At 47.0% G+C, this 20,536-nt stretch overlaps 1 protein-coding gene across 1 annotated transcript in view; it reads right to left on the bottom strand.

Moving 5' to 3' along the window:
• Positions 1-20,536, bottom strand: part of Vipr2 (vasoactive intestinal peptide receptor 2) — a 56,510-nt gene that overhangs the window by 27,891 nt on the left and 8,083 nt on the right. Inside the window, exons 3-4 of the mRNA XM_048340559.1 lie at positions 9,031-9,138; positions 6,694-6,791 (exon numbers count right to left, since the gene is read on the bottom strand). Of these exons, the coding sequence (XP_048196516.1) occupies positions 6,694-6,791; positions 9,031-9,138 (206 nt within the window). The remainder of the gene's footprint in view (positions 1-6,693; positions 6,792-9,030; positions 9,139-20,536) is intronic.

Below are 20,536 nucleotides of genomic sequence, written 5' to 3' on the forward strand. Positions count from 1 at the left end.
ACAGGAAGTGCGGGAGGGACTGAGGAGGAAGCAGCTCAGCAGACACACCTGATGAGGCAGGCCCGCCCTGCATGGGGCCCTCATGCTGCTCTGGCAAAAAAACAGTACTCATGTCAAGGCTATAAAGAAGGTATGATGGAACACATCATAGTCCCAACAAAGTCTGGGGGCAAGAGACAAACATGGTCTGTGAGTGTCATTTTAAGGAGCTGAAGTTTAATTTCATTTAAACATAAAAGGAATATACACTTATTCTTATTCTTGAGAAGGTAGAAATGTAACCCAATGTCTTTTAAAAGGAAGAACACCAGAATCAAAAGGATACTGGCATTTCTGTGTTTGCCAGCAACTGTCTTGCCATGTCCTTGTCACTTGTTGTCCTCTTACCCTCATCATCTGGGTCTCAAATCACATGACATGGATGGCTTTGTCTGACAGCTGGCAGGTCAGCCTCCTCAAAGTTCTCCCTCCTGTTTCCTAGGCCTTTACCTATAGCCTGTTGCCTGTGAGACAAACACTGCTCTCTGTGCTTTCTTTATTCTTTTGATTTCTAGTTCTGAGGTTTGTGCTGTGAGTCCCATGAGAGGTGAGTGTGATGATGCAGTGAATGGTCTGGCGGCTCTTGGAGCCTCCTCACAGTGGTCAGCCAGCACAACCTTCTGCAGAACTCCCGTGTCCTAGCATTCACAGCCCCCACCCTAGATCATACTCACTGGCTGTCTCCTGAGCCACTGCCACTGACGTCCAGGACCTCAGATAAGCCTCCAGAAAGGGAGAAGCTGGGGAGAGGAGGCGAAGCATAGCCTTTCCCAGAGTACCATCCTGGAGTCTCAGCACCTCCAGCCACTATCACCAGTGCAGAGCCTGGAGATCCCAACTAACCTATGCCTGTGGTGACCTGGGTTTGGGTACCAAGAAGTTCCCCTGGGACATGGCTCCTTGGCTACATCCCCCTGGTGGGACTCATCCAGACACTTCGTTTTCTAGATTGCACTGATTCCAACCTTAGTGCCTCTACTCTCCTTTTAGGACAATTTCCCCTACATTTTCTTAGGACTTATGTGAAATGCCTGCAGGGTTTCCTTAAGTTTTTGTCCTGCTCTGATTCACCTTTTGCCTCGAAGAGACTGAGTGCTTTCTTGCAAGCATGAAGTACTGAGACAGGTTAAGGTAAAGTGAGCTTAAGCATGGCTAATACTTGAGTCTGGTCTCTTGAAGCGACTTTTGGATCACAGTTCTGTTTGTGAACTTGAGTTCAGCCATAGGTCTTTGGAGGGCAGCCATGGGTCCATCTCTCTGTCCAACCATCTTCAGGGCAGCTCCTGTCCATCCTGATCACATTGTCAAGATTTCCCTTCTATGCTGGCCTTGCTTGCCTTGACCCAAGCATCCCTTTTCTTACCACCAAAGGCTGGCAAGAAGGTCAGCACACACTGTGCCCTGAATGCCATGTGCTGAAGTTCTGCAGCCCTCCCATAAGATATATAGACACTGCCTGCAACAATGTGCAGTAGACTACCACCTGTGCAAAACAAAGGGATGTGACTGAGCGACCCCTGGAGCCTGATACCCAGGGGGTGCTTGTCCTGCCGGCACTCCTGGCCTGACCAAGGCCCTGTAGGTAGAGATCAAGGGCAGTGATGAACAGGGACTCTGCCTGGCACTGCTCATGACTGAGGACCGGGCACACACACTGCTCATACTGTACACAACCAGGGACTATGCACACACACTGTTCACACTGATCACGAATGGAGACCAGGCACACACACTACTCATACTATGTTTGGGGAGCAGGCACACATACTGCTCACAACAAGGGACTGGGGCACACACACCACTCATACTGCTCATGACTGGGTACCAGGCACACACACTACTCACAACTGGAGACCAGGCCCACACACTGCTCACAACTGAGGATCAGGCCCACTCACTGCTCACACTTCTCATGACTTGGTACCAGGCACACACACTGCTCATAATCGTGGACCAAGCACACATACTGCTCACAACCATGGACCAAGCACACATACTGCTCACGACTGGGGACCAGGCTCATACACACTGCTCACACTACTCATGATCAAAGACCAGGCACACACACGGTTCACACTGCTCATGACTGGGGAACCAGGCATACACACTGCTCCTGACAGGGGACTGGGCACACACACGGTTCATACTGCTCTTGACCTGGGACCAGGCACACAAACTGTTCACACTGCTCACGACCGGAGACCAGGTACACACACTGTTCACACTGCTCACGACCAGGTACCAGGCTCACACACTGCTAATTGTTCTGGCATTGTCAGAACAATGCCTTGGGTCTAGGACTCACAGGGAAGCAACGCTATAGGGAAAGAGTGGCTGCAGTGGAGAGTATAAATATTTTAGGAATATGGCATAATATGGAAGAAATGTGTCCACTTGACACATGGAAGGCTGAAATGCCAAACATCCCCTAGCTAAATTTAGCAGAGTGCTCTTTATTTAAGAACGAGGTAGGCAACGTCCTAGAGTGTGCCAGAGCTGTCCTCTTGTGCTGGTCTCTAGCATGTGGTATGCCAGCAGGGCCAGAGCCCTGCACGTCTTTAATAGTGGCAGGGGCACGGGGTGAGTTCTGTGTGCCTTTGTGGGCCCAGGACAAGTCTTCCAGACACTGAACAGCTCATCCTTCCTGGGCGCCCTTAGTCAGGACATGTGGGCTTGGGAAGAGCTGTGCAGAGCCAGGCAGCTGCTGGAACCACAAGAACCTGCACTCACAGGCACTACTTTTTGTCTTTGATTCCTCCATTTGCAGCCAGGCCTATGGCTTTTGTGGAGATTATTTTTTCTTGAATTTAATTAATTTTGAAATCAATAATGACTTGTATTTATAACACCCATGGCAGAATTTGATGTATGTGAGTGGGAAGTCAATAATTGCAAGCCTGGGGAGAGTGAGTTGATGAGACAATCACGAACTGCTAGGGGCCAGTAAAGCCTCTGGCTGCTTCCCTGTGCCCACCCACGGGGCCTAGTTTGAACAGCACACATCCACTGAGTGTCCACCCTGAGCCCATCTCTGCCCAGATGCTGCCTTTTCCTCTGGAAATAGGTCCTTAAAATCAAAGTATTCAAAAAATAGAACTACCGTCATAAAGAAAAATCCTTTTGGTTTTGGGCCATCATTTCCACTGCTTTCGCACAATGAAGTATTTTGACTTTCAAATCCATTATCAGGGAATGTACATTTATGATATTTTCAGGACCTCTGAAGTATTTAAGAAGAAACAAGTTCCCAAGTTAGACAGAAAAGTTAGCCAGAAAGCAGGCAGGCAGGATTTATAGGTTCAGGCCCTCTGGAAACATTGAATGTGCCTGGACTCACTCCTGGGTGTGACCTAAGGGAAACTGAGGAGATGAGGGGTCAATTGGCACTGAGCTGGTGCTGCTCTGATGGGAACATTCCTGCATCTCCATTATTCTTTATAACTTGGAATGCACCCAGAATCTCCATGCCTTTATGAGAAGATACAAAAGGGAATATTGCACCTGTTTAGACTTGTGCTTCCCCAGATAGCCACACACCAAGTTCCCAATACATGTATTGGTTGGGCCTTGGGTCATTGCTCAGCACTAAATGTATCCCTGTTTACATCTGGTGCTGATGTGAAATGAGGTTCAGATGGCAGGTGCCTCGCGATTGTTCAGAAATCCTGACTGTCTGATCTGACTCCAGTCCATGTCTCAGAAAGCCAGCCCCAGATGGTTGCCATTGAAGCCACCATACTTCCTGGCCATCACTCTGCTATGCATCAGAACTTAGGGTCCTCAGGACAGAGACTAGGAACCTCTCTTTCTGCAGAAACAACCCTTCAGCTGGATGGGAGCTTCACCCCCAGACTGCCCAGAGGATGACCTTGTGGGAGATGCACTGAACCCCATAGGACTTTGGGACACCCTGGGTGCCTGGATCTGCTCATACCTCCCATGGAAGCATGTTTGGAGTTCAGTTGGCAAGAACAGGGCTGACCTATGCTCTCAACTCGATTCTTTCCTTCCTCATCCCCAGGTGGGACAACTGAGGCTGGAAGTTCAACAGGTGCCAAGGCCAAAGCCCCAAGCAGTACAGAACCCAGGGTTCTGCACTTGAACTTAGCCAAAAGGCCAAGAAGACAAAGAACCTGGTGCCTCTGCCAAACAGCACCAGGCCTGTGGGCCCAAGACCATATGGCTCCTGCTTAGTAAGTATGAATGAAGCAAACCCTAGGCACAGGAGGGCAGCAACCTGACACCAGATGATCCTGGAAGGAATACAAAACAGGATGCAATTAACTCTTGAAATGAACTGGGTGCAAACAACTAGGGCCTGGGTTTAGTGTTGAGGCAAGGGACAGGAGAGTCTTATGAAGAGCATGGGCCTCCAGTCAGAATCTGCAGCTCACAGATGGTCCAGCAGCTGCTGCTTTGAGTTCACGTTCTCTGAATTTCACTGAAGTCATGGTGGACGTCACTGATGTTGCCCTTGCTCACGAGCCTGACAACACTGGTGAATCCCTCCTAAGGACATCTAGGGTGTATGGATGGAGTTGGGTCATCTGCAGTATGTGGATGGAACTTGGTCGTCTGGGGTGTATGGAGTTTGGTGGTATTGTGAGTAGAGGCAAGCACTCTACCACTAGGCTACATTCCCAGCCCCCGAGAAGAGTTTAATCATCTAGAGTGTGTGGGAGGAGTTTTGGTCATCTGGAGCATGGGGAGAGAGTTTGACAATGGTTACTTCAACATTCTGCAATCACTAAGTCCAGATCACACAATGGCCCTATATGCCCAAGCAGTTCTTCCCAGCTTCAAGGAGATGGGTGCTGCCCATGGCTCAAGGAACACTCTGAGGGCAGTGGTCCATGAGAACACTGAACATGCCTGACTTGAAGATCTAACATCCATGACTACGCATGGGAACCAGGAAGGCTGGTTCCCCAAGCTTATCAGAACCCTTTCCTCACATCACCAGGGCAGCAGAGCAAGTGTCCCCCAGGGCGGAGGTCCCCAAACAGCTCCTCACCACTGAACCAAGTCACTAGCTGGGCCTAGCATGGAGGACAGGAAGTCACACTGGTTCTCTCTCCCCATAGCTGATCTGGGGCCTGGAAATGGACTCTGTAGACAGTTAGCTCCTGGGGAAGGCCAGCAGTGAGCTGCTAACCCTTTAAGTGCAAGGAACTGGGTTCAGTGGAGTGAACTAGGTTCAGTCAAGTGGATCTTCTCTCAACATAATGGGATGCATGTAAGTTGCTGATGGCAAGGCTTGTGGTGAAGGCAGGGGTTATTAGCTCTCCCATGGGGCTGCCCCAGCCCAGGGTGCCCACAAGCAGGAGGCCCACACAGCTATTAGGAGTAAGGGTCTGGGGGCTGCTTTGTCCAACAGAAAAGTCAAAGCAAGTGTAGGCAATCAGTGGAAAACTTTGGCATTAGACAGACAAGGTATAGATGGAGGGGAGTACAAGACAAAATTTCTCTAACCTCAGTCTCTCTACCCCATGAGGTAGGTGTTAACAAAACCACAAAAGGTCACAGTTCTGTCCAGTCTGGCTCTAAGTACACACCTGACCTAGCCACCTTATCCTATCAGGGTTGTCATCTTCTAGCTACTGGGACACTGGTTAAAACAGGCATTTCCTGGCTTAGGGTTTTGCAATCTGATGGGAAAAGAATTGGGGTTTGAACTAAAAATCTTAGTGAAAAGAGGAAAGCAAGACATCTGCAAAGGGGGAGAGAGGTAGGCTAACTGCCAGAGTAGCACTACCACCATCAAGGTAGGAGGCCCCTGTGCCAGGTAGGTGAGGAGTCCCTGAGTGACAAGAACAGACTCCCATGTTTGGGGGGCTCATGGAGGAATGGACACATAATCTATGTGTCCTGAGGCTCTCTGGGACCACTCAGATCTCTCACAGATGAGGTTCCTCACCTGAGCAGGCTGTGTACTACATGCTTGAGTACAGATTCAAAAGGCATCTGAACTCACTCAGCACAGCAAGGAGATGGCTGTGGTAGAGACAGTGGTCCTTCATGATAGCATGGTAAAGCATGGCAACACAGTGGTGCAGAGTATGTGCTGAGCTGGGAAAATGGGCACAGAGTGGCTAGGTACATACGTACTCCGAATTGGGAATGCCCTGGTTACCAACAATTATGTCCCCACAGGGAGAACCACTGTGACACAACACTCCCAGACCCCTGGGAAATTGTACCTCAGCACAACAGAGCCCTGACTAGAAGAGTTGCACCACTGTGCCCACACAGCCTGAGATGAGCCACCAGAAGCCAAGTGCTCCCAGACAACAAACTCAGCTTCTGAGCTTAAAAAGATGTTCCAGTTTGGGTCGTGTCTGTCACCATTTCAGGGCAAAGAAACAACTGTGCTGGTTCCTTGGAGTCTAGACTGCAGCAAAATTACACACAGGACAAGGAAGACAAACATCAGGAAGGCATCAGAGAAGCTGCCTGGAGGCAGTGTGGACCATGTACTGGCGTCCCACACCCAGACCCACTGCTACAGATCAGGATGATTTGCTTCTCTGTGAATTCTTGAATTACTGAGACTCAGGGAATCCTGAATACCAGTTGCAGAGCTTAGGCAGAGGCTTGGACCAAGCAAAGGCACTGCTGTGGGTTGGGGGCCTGGATCTCTGCATGGGAACCTACCTTACTCTCATCCTCTGGGTCATTGTAGCCACACGCATCTATGAAATCTGGAAACGTCTCTGACCATCCGTCACTTGTGCAGTTTTTGCTTATGTTTCCTGGAAAGTAAAACTCAGATGTTGTATCTGCAGGGCCTCAGTAGAGACAATGCTATGGCTGTCTGGAGGCTTAAATACTACTGGTCAGCAGGACATGACTGCCTCTTAGAAGCCTTGCAGTGACTAAGACAATAATGACAGAAATTATACTTGTAGTCACTCTAGCTTTATGTGCTACTATTTCAGAGTAGAATGAAAATTCTTAGTAGATTCTGATGCTCTGTCACTACCATCGTGACTATGGCCAAATCTCCCTGCCTGTTCTGCTCTGGATCCTGGGGCTTGCTCACTCTCCTCTCAGCCTGCCCCCCTCCTTTGCTGCCCAAGAGGCAGCACAGGGCAGGATCTACTTAGCTAACAGTTGGAGGAAAGTCATTGTGGGATTAAGGATTTAATTGCAAGAAATAATGGCAGTTATAAACTTTTTTTTGCTCTTTATTTTGAATTGTATCATTTGCTCTTCAATAAGCTAATTTTTTTTTTTTTTTTTTTTTTTGGCCAGTCCTGGGCCTTGGACTCAGGGCCTGAGCACTGTCCTGGCTTCTTCCCGCTCAAGGCTAGCACTCTGCCACTTGAGCCACAGTGCCGCTTCTGGCCGTTTTTTCTGTATATGTGGTGCTGGGGAATCGAACCCAGGGCCTCGTGTATCCGAGGCAGGCACTCTTGCCACTAGGCCATATCCCCAGCCCCTCAATAAGCTAAATTTTGTATAGTCAGTTTAGAAAGGCAGTATTCTATTTAAAAAGAATGTTTCCTAGCAGATGACCACACCAAATGGGACAGAGTTTGGAAAGTACATAATGAAATAAAGGTAATAGTTACCTGAGCCCTTCAGGCCCAAGTTCTTCCCTGAAGCTGCCTTCCATGGTAGCACTTAAGGTGCAGGTCCCCTGTGCATTTCCTACACATGAAGAGCTGCAGGGTCCAGAGCCTTGGAGTTTAGGAACTGTCTGCCCTTCCAGGCCACTGTGATGTAGATGTGGTGGGCATTGCTGTCCCCACACTGCAGATGGGAGAATAACTCCCAGAGGATTGGAAAACTGCTGAGAAGAAGACAGGTTTTCTGACTCAGAAGTTCCATGTGTCCTGTGGTGCACACCTGCTCACTAGTGTTGAGAAACCATCCCACTCTGAGAGCAGGCTCATCTCTGCCTGGGCAGTGTGCAGTAAGCCCTTCCCACAGGCTGGATGATACATAAAGCTGGGGCCCAGACTCAAGTGTGCAGATTCAAGGGGACTCCAGGGCTCAGCTCTGAATCACTTTCCCAGGGGCCACCTCCCAGTGTCCCTCCTGAGGTCATTCACCCAAGGCCACACCTGAGCTGGGTGTGTGTAGGCATCTGCTTCCTGGCCCTATGCCAATGTATTTGGAATTTTCAGAGAACAGTTATGGCCCAAGCTCCTGGTCAGGGTGGCATGGACTTGATGGTCGTTTTTGAAATTCAGAGTCTCTGAATTGAGATATGACCAGTGCTCAAGAGGCTTCAGCCAAATGAGGAAGAAAACAGACTCCTGAGAAGAGACAAAATCCCTCTCTGATATCCATTTCCTCCACCATTGATCATGCTGAATGCTTTGTTTTAAAGTGCAATATTATTAGTTCTCAAGATTTTTCCCATCACCACTGGCCCTGAAAAAATTATTTCTGCACATTTCGGCCAGGCATCATTCTTTCCTGTTTCTGGATGTCTTCTATCCTCTGCTTTTCCAGAAAGATTTCTCCCTGTGATGAAATTGTGAACCATGAGCCAGGCCTGCAGAGCTTCATAGAGCAAGCCCAGTACAGGGAAGGGGCCTGGCCCAGTCTACAAAGACAGAGAAGCTACAAACCCCAGGCCAACAGGAGGCCTGGGTCTGGGGACAGAGCAGAGGTGGTCCAGAGACCCACTTTCTCCACCTTCTTTCAGAACCTCGGGGACCAACAGAGCCTTCTTTATCTTTTCTTTGTCTCTGTCATCAGATGACATTGCTGGTGTTCTGGATCCTGTTTATCTGCATCTCTGGTTCCTGAGCTATTCTTGCCTAGTCTTCCTTCACACCTGTTATGCTCACCAGAGGACAATGTTCTTTTGCCCCTTAAAACAAGCTCCCTCCCCAATATGGTCCAGCTATTTCACAACTCTACTTGAAACAGGAAGTGGTTAGAAGTTGCCAAAAGAGGTAAGACTCAGCTTCTTGCTGCCCAAACAGGAAAACTTAGTCTCAGACATGACCATCCATGGAGGGGCATCCACAGTACCTGGCTTGCTGTAGAAGTTGCTGAACACTTTGGGGCAGGGCACGGTGACTGTTTCCCCCACATCTGCGGGGCGCCAGCATGTGATGTTGTCCCAGATGCCACCGCAGGCTGGAAGCAGAGGCAGAGGGTGAGAAACAGACCATGGGCTAGGAGCAGAGCCTGCCACGAGGCTGGGTAGATTTGTTCAGAAGCTCCACAAGAGGAAATCCATTGGTTAGATACCTACACCAGAGAGCACTTTTTGTATGAAGCACTTGCATAGTATTATTGAGAATGTGGGTAGCTTGTGAAATAATTTTTAACCAGCTTTGGAGAAATAAGGTCTGTGAACAATTCAGTGTGTACTATGTACTTTCACACATTTTATTTCAAATCAACAAATTATAATTATACATTTATGAGATAAATGAGATGTCTAACACATGTATATATTATAGAATGATCAAATGAAGCTAATCCATCCCCTCCAATACCATTTTTAAATGGTGAGGACATGTAAAACCCATTCTTTGGTATTTTGAAAATCACATCTTAACATTATAGTCCCCTTGTGGAGTGACATCACTAGGGCACACTTCCTCTGTCCAGCTGAGACTTTCCAGTCTTTTGCCAAACCCCCACCCCCAGCCCTGGAAGCCCCCATCTCATACTCTGCTCTAATGGGACAGATTACACACGAGGAGACCAGGCCATATTTGCTTCCTGTGTCTGGCAGAGCTTTCCAGGTTCATCTGTGTTGTCATAAATAACACTATTTCCTGTTTTTTAAAGAGTAAATAGTTTTCTACTGTGTATTTGTGTACATTTTTAAAGAAAATAATTTATTGTTTCAAAAAGAAATGTACTCATTGCCTGACTTATGAAACTGTAACCCCTCCATATATCACCTTTACCCCACAATAATTTTTTTTTTAAAAAGACCCTGAAGGAATTTGCTCCTCTTTTGTGAGATCTTAGTTCTGACGAACCTGAGCATTCCATAACATGGAAAGTAGACATGTCTTTAATAAAGAGATGACAAGGGGAAAATGTATCATTATTATAAAGGTGATAATACAGTTATACTACATTTTCAAACAAAAATTAAATTTCAAGGAAGTCATTATTTTCTTTCTTGCTGATCTAGTCTGCACTCCAGTGTGGTAAACAGGCAGGCTTGTCTTGATATTAGTTGAAGTCTTGTAGATTTAGTGAGAAGGGTCCTCTGGGGCAGATAGCTGCTTGGTGAGCAGAGTCTGGTGAAAGCAGGAGGCATAAACCATACACCCTACATACAACCAGGCTCTGGCTATCCTGAACACTGTGGATACACTGCCTAAGCCATCCTACCGTGTTGATTCTGCAAGTAGTTTTGTTCCTGTGACTTTATACTTGGCTCTTTGAGCACCACTGAGGCTGGCCTGCAGTGCTGAGGCTAATGGCACTGCCCACATTGGCTGGGATCATTATTCAGCCACATTCAAGAGGCACCTTCCAAGTTGGGAAGGTCCAAGAAGCTCTTGCCTAGCCCCACTGCTCTCTCTCGGTTTCCCTGGACTCCCTCACACCAGTGTGGTCAGCCTTCCTGGACAGCATTTCCTAACAGAGCAGTGTCTACCTGTACCAGCCCTGACCCAGCCCCACAGGCAGACTCCAGAGCCTGAGCAGTGGATGCAGGCCACAAGACTTGCAGAGAAGGTAGAGATGTTGTGATGGGAGGAGCTGACAGCAACCCTGTACATGTGAGGAACTGCCTTGCAGGCAGATGCTGGCTCCACCACTAGGTCCAAGGGGCTGTGCTTTGCAGTCCCTGCCCTCCTGCCCAACTCAAGATGCCAGAGTTCCTCTTGAAGACAACCACTCCAGAGAAATCTCAGTTCCTGGTTTTAATGGAAACACCACTGGGCATCACTTTTCTTCTTCAAGGATTGGTGGATAATGCAGAGCAACCAGCCAGTGCATCCTAGAGAAAACTCAGGTATGTTCTCACACAGCAGACAGAAGGGGCTTTGTACATGTTACCCACTTATTCCTCCTGAGCTTCTGTCCCTTCTATTGTGTGTGGGGTTTGAGAGTATAGGGGACACTTCAGTGTGAGAAGACAGGAGGACAGAGAAACTGGGGCGTGATTGTCATTTAACAGCAGCCTTGTATCTCCTTGGCTCAGCTGACTCTCAATGAAGACATACGATTGAGTCCAAGTTCTTTTATTATAGAGTGGCTTTTTTTCTTTCCCCAGGAGAACAAGACAAAGTACTTCCTGTACTCTGGCCATTCCTTGTACAGAATTTGTTGTGGCCAGAACAGGATGGCCATCTGGCAGGACACAGAGGCAGGTTGCTCTGGGAAGCTATGGCCCTATGAGGTTTTGCTTGAGTCTCAGAACAGAGAAGAAGATCCAAGAGTGAGGACAGACTTTCTGTAGGACACCTTGTGTGTCTGGCACACTTGTACCTCCAGGGGAAAACTTCAGATATGATATTAGATCCGTGGTGCAGAGTAGGACTCAGGCATCTGGTCAGGGGAGGGGCAGTCTCCTCAGGTCTTCTGTCAAGGCCTTAGGGAAGCCAAGACTCCTGAGTTCATTGGATTCCCTCTTGCATATGCTCATACACATGCACATACAGAGAAGTAACATGTTATTTACAGAAGTAGAATATTTTGTATTGCTAAAGTCCTGTATTCTTCCTCTTTTTGTGATACTGGAGTTTGAAATCAAGTTCTTGTACTTATTAGGCTGGCACTTGAAATTGGCTACCACTTGAAACTGGCTACCACTTTGGTACCATGACTCCAGTTCTGCTTTTTGTGATTTATTTTGGAAAGAAGACTCTAACAAACTTTTCTTTCCTGGCTGGCCTTGAACTACAATCCTCCAAATCTAAGCCTCTTGAGTAGATATGATTATAGGCATGAGTCAATAGCACCTGTCCTTTCCAATTTAACAGTGCATTTCTCACATTTCATGCTATTTATGTAAAAGGCCACCATTAAAATATGTTATATATAAATATTTAAATATATAAAGCATACAATTTTATTGTTATTACAAGGTTATTATAATGATTAATGTGTTGTATAGAGGGGGTACCTCACAATTCAGGCACTGTGTACATTTCTTTTGTTTTGTGTCAATCATGGGGCTTGAATTCTGGGCCTGGGCACTGTCCCTGAGCTCTTCAACTCAACACTTGAGCCACAGCGCCACTTCTAGTTTTTTGGTGGGCAGATAAGAGTCTCATAACTTTCCTGCCCAGGCTGGCTTTGAACCATGACACTCAGATCTCAGTCTCCTGAGCTGCTAGGATTATAGGCATGAGCCACTAGAGCCTGGCGCTACATTTCTCTTTTGAACTACAGCACCCCTTCCTTTGCTTCCTCCCAGTCTCCCCCTCCCATCCTTGCCCACAAGTTGCACAGTTCATTTTCCACATAGTGTTTACTGAACCTTGACTGCATTTGTTCACTCTTCCTCCCTCCCTTTCTGTAAACCCCTTTGAAGGGCCATTATTTTTTTTTCAAATTTTTATTATCAAACTGATGTACAGAGAGGTTACAGTTTCAAGGGCCATTATTTTTAATGGTAGTGTGATATTCCACAATATGAATGCAACAATTGAAATCTGTAAGCTCAATACATACAATCCTTTTAATATAAGCAAACAGTGATGAGAAAACTGTGTGACAGGAAATGTAGTTATTGAGAAATGAGTAAAAAGTACTTGGAATTTTATCTTTTTGAAGAAGTTATAGTTCTTTCTCAGTTGAAGAGAAACCTCTATGAAAAAGCTAACAAGGAAATGTGTAAAGAGTGGTTAGAGTTGGAGAACTCAACACATTTTCTTATTCAAACTACAGATTTGGGGTCAAATTATCAACAGGTACAGAAACCTTCTCAGTTTCTGACATGAAGGTAGAAATTTGGGAGCCACAGAGGTAGAGAAGCTTAACTATACTAGCGGAGCCACCAGGTTCACAGTCTGCCTGCTTGTGCAGGAGCTCACCTGTATAGGGATGCATGTGGGGTGGGCTCACCCGTGTGGGGTACACCTGCCTAGACCTTGGCAACTCGGGGGGCACCTGTGCCGGGTATACCTATATAGTGCACTCTGTGCAGGGTACACATGCACAACTTTCTGTTTCTTTTCTATTGAAGTGGATGCTGAACAAGAAGCTTTTTGTGATTCCTCTGGCTCTACTGTTGTGAAGCAATAGTCATACAAAAACAAATTATCTTCATTTTGCCACCAAAGCCACTGATTCTCTATGCCCATCATCAACTTGAAAGACTCAAAACTGGATGGAATTGGAATTGATCTGGGAAAGCATCATTTTAGGAGTGCTTTGTCCTCCTCTGAACTATGGTTCATCTGTTCCAACCTGAATTGCCCCAGAGTAGTGATTCCTACTTGCTGGCCTCTCCAAGGCATTGCATCATTGCTGCTTGTAGGAAGATGCTATATCTTCTGCATTGTATTCACAAGCAAGTAAAAACTGAGCCAGTATGCAGACCCCAGAGAGGACACAGAGGCCCATGGTTCCTTCCCAAAATAGACTGCTCCACACCCCAAAGACCACTAGTGCTATTCACAGAGCCTTGAGGCCAGCAGAGCTATAGAACCATCAGCTCAGGGGCCTAGCTCACTATAAGATCATGTCTTACATAAGGGACCCAAGTCTGACTTCATGTGATTTCCACTCTCAGCCTAGTTCTGTGCACTGAAGCCTTTCAAGGACAAACGTGGTGCAATCTCCAGAAGTTTGACAATATTTCCATCTCTACCATACCTTGGCTTTCTGTCCATAGACCTATCAAATAATAGGATTCTTGGACATCTGATATCTCCTGGACAGTTGGCAGTCACCTGAGCTGACTACAAGAGCTATCTGTTTTCTCATCTTGAGGCATATGGCAGAGACACAGGCACCAGAGAGCAGGCATCCAGGACTTCTTGTTTAGTGTTTATTGTAAATAAGCATCTGGAGCAAGCAGACATACACACAGGTGGTGTGATTTGGTTAGCAGGTTCGGATCCCACAGCTCCAAAGAAAGTGAACATAATGGCTCAGGAGACAAACCTGGCCTAGATATTATGAAGACAGGTCACTCTGCTAGGCACCCTGGACTTGGCTCCTCTGTAGGCCCCTGTGGGTGCTCTCTGCTCAGGTGGCAAACAATAGAACATACCATTACCCCAACTCCCATCAAACCCCAGTTATTCTGAGGGTAAACAATGATTACAGAAATTCTGCCAGCAGGGACTGGTTTTGTTCTGAGGGTGCATGTTTATATCACTTGTTTTTTTGTTACTGTTGGGCACAGTGTCTGATATCTGTAATTCTAGCTACTGAGGTAAGGTGAAGGATGAGGTAGACTGAGATTAGCCTAGGGAGAAGGTGATCAACCAATTGCTGGTTGTGGTAATGCCTGTCACCCAAGCTGCGAGGGAAGTGCAACTAGGAGGATCTCAGTCCAGATCAGCCTAGGTAAAAGTATGAGTCCCTGTGTTCAAAGTAAGGGATGGAAAAGGGCTGGGGATGTGGTTCAAGTGGTAGGGCCTCTGCCTAGCAAATATGAGGCTGAGCTAGACCTTTTAGTAACATAATCAATCAATCAATCAATCAAATTTGCTACTGAGATAAGGACAAAGGCAATTATGCTTTAGCTAACCTGGGTTGGGTGCCAAATATCATTTTTATAAAAGTTGTGATTAAGAATTATGACAGAAGCAGAGAGAAAATAAACCTTCAGAGGGAAACACTCAACTCAAGGGCCCAACACACATCAAGCTCAGGGAAACAGAGTGGGCTTCAGAGGACATAGAGCTCAGAAGTGAAGTAAGTGTGCTTCTCCTGGGGACAGCTGGTGTAGGTGTAGGTGAACACGTTGGAAGGTCCCAGGAAAGCTGATAAATAATGGAACAATCTCAGGTGTGGTAGTAACCTAACTTCCATGGAGGCAGAAACTAATGAAAAAGACACCCTTTCCTATTGATTCAACAGCTTTTAGATGGGTTCCACCAAGCAGTTTATGGCTTTGACAGCTTCACAGTGTTCACTGGGTACCTACTGTGCCAGCACCACACTGGACAGTGATGTCATCTCCCACAAGCTCTTTGATGAAGAGCTTTTCCTGACAGAATGAATGGCAGAGGTTTAGCTGCCCCCCCCCCCCAAGTCTCTGGCCTGAGGTTTGTGAACAAGCCCACACACAGTCTGAGAGAAACAGTGAAGAGGCAGGGTGGGAAAATGGGGAGACAAGGCCACACAGAGCAAGGACTCTACCTGTGTGAGAGTAGCAAGAGTGCCATACAAAAGCCAGTCTGTTCCAGATGGCCCTGGGTGATACTGATATGCCATTGCTGTTTTTCAGCATCAGACATGCAGCAGCAATCTCACCCTCAATTTCCTGGACTTAAGCTACAAACGAAGATTCAGAAAAAATATTGCTCAGCCTTTATTCCTGCACCCTGCACTGGACAGCACTGGGGAGCTGGCTCCCAGCAGACTTCAGGATCTGAGAAGCAACAGCTTGTTCTGGGCCTTAGAGGGATTGCAGGCAAGAACCACACTTTGGGATGTGAACTGACACTACACAACAGTCAGGAAGTAATTGTAGTTGCTAAATTTCAAAGTGACATACAGGAATCCAGATCAGAACTATACATTTAAAAATATGCAGAATCCAACACAACCGTAACCCATTTGTTCCAAACAGCCCACGTCTCCAATTGTGTGGCAGGACCACCAATCATCACCACTGTCCTTTGCTGTCAGGGTCTGTGGCCCATCCCACTCAATGCTGTATGGACTGAGGTGATATACACGAGTCAGGAAAAAAAAAAGTGCATTTAAGAAAATTGATGTGTGCTAAATGTCTGAGAAATGTCTGACTTCTCACCCAAGGAATGGTTGCTGTGCCTTTCCAGCCAGCACTGTTTTCCCACCCTAAGAACCTCAGAACTCTCTCCAAAGTTCTTGATTCAAGGCCTGGCCAGTGCCACAGAAGGTCCACAGCAAGAGGGAGTGTATGGCCCACTGCATGAGAAACCCTCGATGGCTGACCCCATTTGGAAAGGATTTTCGGCGTGGGAAATCCTGCCAGCTGATCCTGTGATAATCTCCCTTGGATTTATGATTGGGACTTGGGTGACTTCCCAGGACCGTCTCAGGACATCTATCCACAGCAGCATGACTCACGCAGCTAACAAAGCCTGACCCACAGGGAGGGAGGAGCTAACCCAGGCACGGAGACCCTGGCAAGGCCCATATGGGTGTCTGTGAGCACAATGCCTTGTGGAGTCACCCTCAGATCTAGGCAGGACCTGCCTATGCCACTGTGGTATGCCATGGCACCTGGGCCCCAGAGGGTTGTCAGTTAGTGCCCTTGGCTGGAGTCTCATGAATTCATCAATCCCCATCTGCTGGAAGCAGAGCCAGCCCCTCCCCTGCCCTCTCTGAACCTGGCCTTCAGGAGCTGTTGGAGCCTGCTTTGTCCCCTATGTCCGGCAGGCCCTGGCCCCTCCCTGTCAGTCAAGCAGGACTGTGTCTGAGGTGAGTAGGGTCCCATAATGGGAGCACCCTCTCTCCTCCTTTCCAGTCAACTCCCTTCTCTTCATTCTCTTTCTGTGCAAGGTGCAGACTTGCAGCCCTATGGCATAACCCTCTTCCTACCTCCTGGACCTCTGGGCAAGGCCCCTGTCGGTTCCTCCTCCATGGGAAGGGCTTGGGCAGCCCCCTGAGGGCACATCCCCTGGGCTCTGAGAAGGCCCTTTCTCTGAAGAGCTTCTGCAGAGCGATTGTCACACACTCCAGCCCTGGGATCTTCTTCAGTCTCCCTATAGATTGCTGTCTGGCACCCTTACCTGTGAAATTGACTTCTGGGAATTGCTTGTTCTCGTCAACTTCTACAAGGAACATCTTCATTGTCTCACCACTGGAATACTACTTGCTGCTTAAGTCTTTTCTGTTCCAGGGTTACCCTAATTCCTGGAGTGACTGCTTACAGTCCTAATCTTTCCTAAAATAAGCTCATCCTAACATCTTGCTTTTCCAAAGTTGTCCCTGGAATTCCACCTGAGGGCTGTGGTCATGTACACTACTCTCCTTTCCCAACTTATAGAGGGTCTGAGTCTGCCTCCTCGTCTTCTCTCAGGCTGAGCTCAGCCTAGCACTTGCTGGAAACCCAGGGTAGATATTCCTTTTCTCCCACCCCCGTCCCAGCTCCCAGCACATTTTGGTGTGGGGCAGGGTGGGGTGTGCACTGTACATACTTTCCAACTCCCAGGGCACTGCACACAGGCCAATCTGTGGCAGGGGCCCAGGGGGCACAGCATGGCTGTGTGGCAGGAAACATGCTCACCCCTTACTGCAGCTCCCTGCCCAGGCCAGTGCACAGCCTCACATGCAGGATCTCTCAAAGTGGACCTCTGTCCTCCCTCTCCACTGGAAGGGTGGAGCTGAGGTAGCAACTTGAACTCAGCCCCCAAATGCTGATGAAATATTTTATTCTCATGAACAAGACCATCACTAGAACATTCTTTGCAGCAGCAAAATAGTGTCAGCTGTATTAAAGTCCAAGAGCCTTGGAGAGACCAAAGGAATGCATCAGAACAGCATACAGCTCTTAAATTGAATATATGAGACAACACAGAATAGCCTCTGAATGCACTATTAAAATTAAAAACAAAAAAGAAAAGAAAAGCAAGATTCTGTGTATGATATGCTCATTTCCAAGTTCATGAAGACAAAAAAACCTGTGTGCATACCTGCTGGGAGTGAGTGCATACCAAAGGGAGTGAGAGGCTCTTAATATTGTAGATGAGGTCTGATTCAAACACACTTCTCACTGTATATACTTTTTTTGTGTGCTAGTCCTGGGACTTTAACTCTGGGCCTGGGTATTATCTCTGAGCACTTTTTGCTCAAGGCTAGTGTCCTACCACTTTGAGCCACAGTGCTATTTCTGGTTTTCTGGTGGTTTACTAGAAGATAAGAGTCTCACGGACTTACCTGCCAGGGCTGGCTTCAAACCAGAATCCTTAAATCTCAGCCTCCTGAGTAGCTAGAATTACAGTCATGAGCCACCAGTGCCAGACACTGCATATAGAGTAATCTTCAATGTATATAACTCATTTAATTTCTAATATGAGAATGCTCATTAATTCCTCCAGAAAAAGCTTTTTAAAGATTTTTTTCTCTGCCCCCTGAGGATCTAGGATTACAGGTGTGAGCCACTGGCAACCAATGCTTTTTAAAGCTTTTTACGGGCTAAGTACTGTATAAGATTTGAAAGACATGACAGGAAACAAGATGTCTCTCTTTCTCACAGTGGAACAGAAGGACCCAGTTCATAGTAAGTTATGGTCACTGGGGTGACAGGCAGTACAACACACTCAGATCATAAAGAAGGGTGGGGTCACTGTCTGGACCTGTGAAGGGACCTTCCATGAGCATCTTGCAAAGTGGCCTTCCCTTCCCACTGCCTTCTCAGAAACAGGTTGGAGAGGCAGAGATGGTATTCACCTGATGGTTAGGGTAGTTCCCTGTGCAGCCTTGGCTGGCAGTCTCTATAGCTGCCTGTGAACCCTCAGGTTTCTTAGGATGGAGTTGTGTCTTAGAAGATACCAGTCCTCTTCTAGCACCTGGAAAGCTGTGGTGGACCACTGTGCTAGCTTGCAAGTGGGGAACAATCTCAAACCTCTCACACATCCCCACATGAAAAATCAAAAGCAGCCAGTACTCTTTGTTTAAAACATCAAAGCCAGCTATTCAGCCCTAAACTAACCTTGCCATTACAGATGCTTCAGTCAGACTGCATCTCTGCTCTGCCAAACCCTCGTGTCTCCAGAAGTGGGCATGAGGTGACAGAACCACGTTGAAGTGACTCGGAGCCACACCAAGGCTCCTACCCTACCCTGCCAACACATGGCAGAGGTCCAAGCAAGGCCTCCAGGGCTTCCCTCCATGTCCATCTGCCAGCACAGGCCCCATGAGGGGCTTCTGAGGTAACCTTAGGTGTCTGTGCCTTGAAGGACTCCATGTACACAGGCAGGATTCAGTAGGTTTTAGCAAGGAACCAGCATTGTCACAAAGGGGAGAATAATTCCCTGGCTACCAGAGTGAGTGTTCTGAACAAGCTTGGAACTGAGATTAGTTTTTCTTAGGGTTGTTGCATGTTTTTTTTTCTTTTGAAATGGATTCATCATGTAACACAGAGCAAGATTCCATATCAGGCTTATACAAATTATGCCACTACAAACTGCGTCTGGTCCTCCTTCACACCAGCTCCTTCATCCTGTGGGATTTAAAGTAGTTCCCACAGATCCTGAAAGATAAGCACTGTCCCTTCTGGCTTAATGAGGCCAATGTCTGCTCCCATCCCATGGCCTGGTCCCACCAGAAGGCTCACCTAGCTCTGTCCCTGTGCAGGCTCTGGTTCCCATCACCTTCAGCATCTTCATCCTGGCAACCTACTATTTATACTCCTAGCACTTGGGCCCCCACTATTCCAGTGAGTAGAAAGAACTGTGGCCATTCTCATTTCCTCTTTAGAAAAGTATCTTTTTAGGTCTTTGGCCCATTTGTTTAGGGAGCAGTTGGTTCTTTGAGAATTTATTTTGGAGGAATTTAATTTTTTGAGTTCTACAGATATTTTAGATATGAGGCCTTTGTCTGTTGTATGGCCGGTAAAGATCTCCCAATCTGTGGGCTTTCTATTTATCTTGCAAGCTATGTCCTTTGCCCTGCAGAAGCTCTGCAGTTTGATGCAATTCCATTTGTCCAACCTTTCTTTGATTTGTTGTGTTTCTGGCCTTTATTAAGAAAGTTTTGTCCTGTGCCAAGGAGCCCAAGTATTTCTCCTATTCCTTCTTGTAGTGTTTTCAGGGTTTCTGATTTTACCTTGAGGTCTTTGTCCATTTGGGATTGATTTTGGTGCAGGGTGATACATAAGGATCTAGATTTAGTTTGTTACAGGTGTTGAACCAGTTTTGCCAGCACCATTTGTTGAAGAGGCTGTCTTTCTTCCATCCTAATTTTTTTAGCTCCTTTATTAAAGATTTAGTAGCCATAGGTCTGTCTGTGGGTTCTTTTCTGGGTTTTCAGTTCTATTCCATTGGTCCTCAGGCCTGTTCTTGTGCCAATACCAAGCTGTTTTTACTACTATAGCTTTATAATACAGCTTGAAGTTTTGGTATTGAAATTCCTCCAGCACGGTTCTTTCTGCTTAGGATTGTTTTTGCTATCTGGGGTCTTTTATTGTTCCATATGAATTTCTGGATTGCTCCCAGGAAAAAAATCATACTAAGTGAAGTGAGGCAGTCCCAAAGATACATGGACTCTATGGTTTCCCTCACTGGTAATAATTAGTACATGTCTAGGACCGTCCTAGCAGAAGATCACAATAGCTCAATAGCTATGCCCATATGAACACATAAGATGATGGTAAGCAAAATGAACTCCAAGTCATGGAAACAAGTGGTATATCGTTGTTATTGTTATTTTCAACATGCCATGTAAAACCGTG

This window comes from Perognathus longimembris, chromosome 2 (genome assembly GCF_023159225.1).
Source record: "Perognathus longimembris pacificus isolate PPM17 chromosome 2, ASM2315922v1, whole genome shotgun sequence".
In the NCBI taxonomy this organism is placed as follows: Eukaryota; Metazoa; Chordata; class Mammalia; order Rodentia; family Heteromyidae; genus Perognathus; species Perognathus longimembris.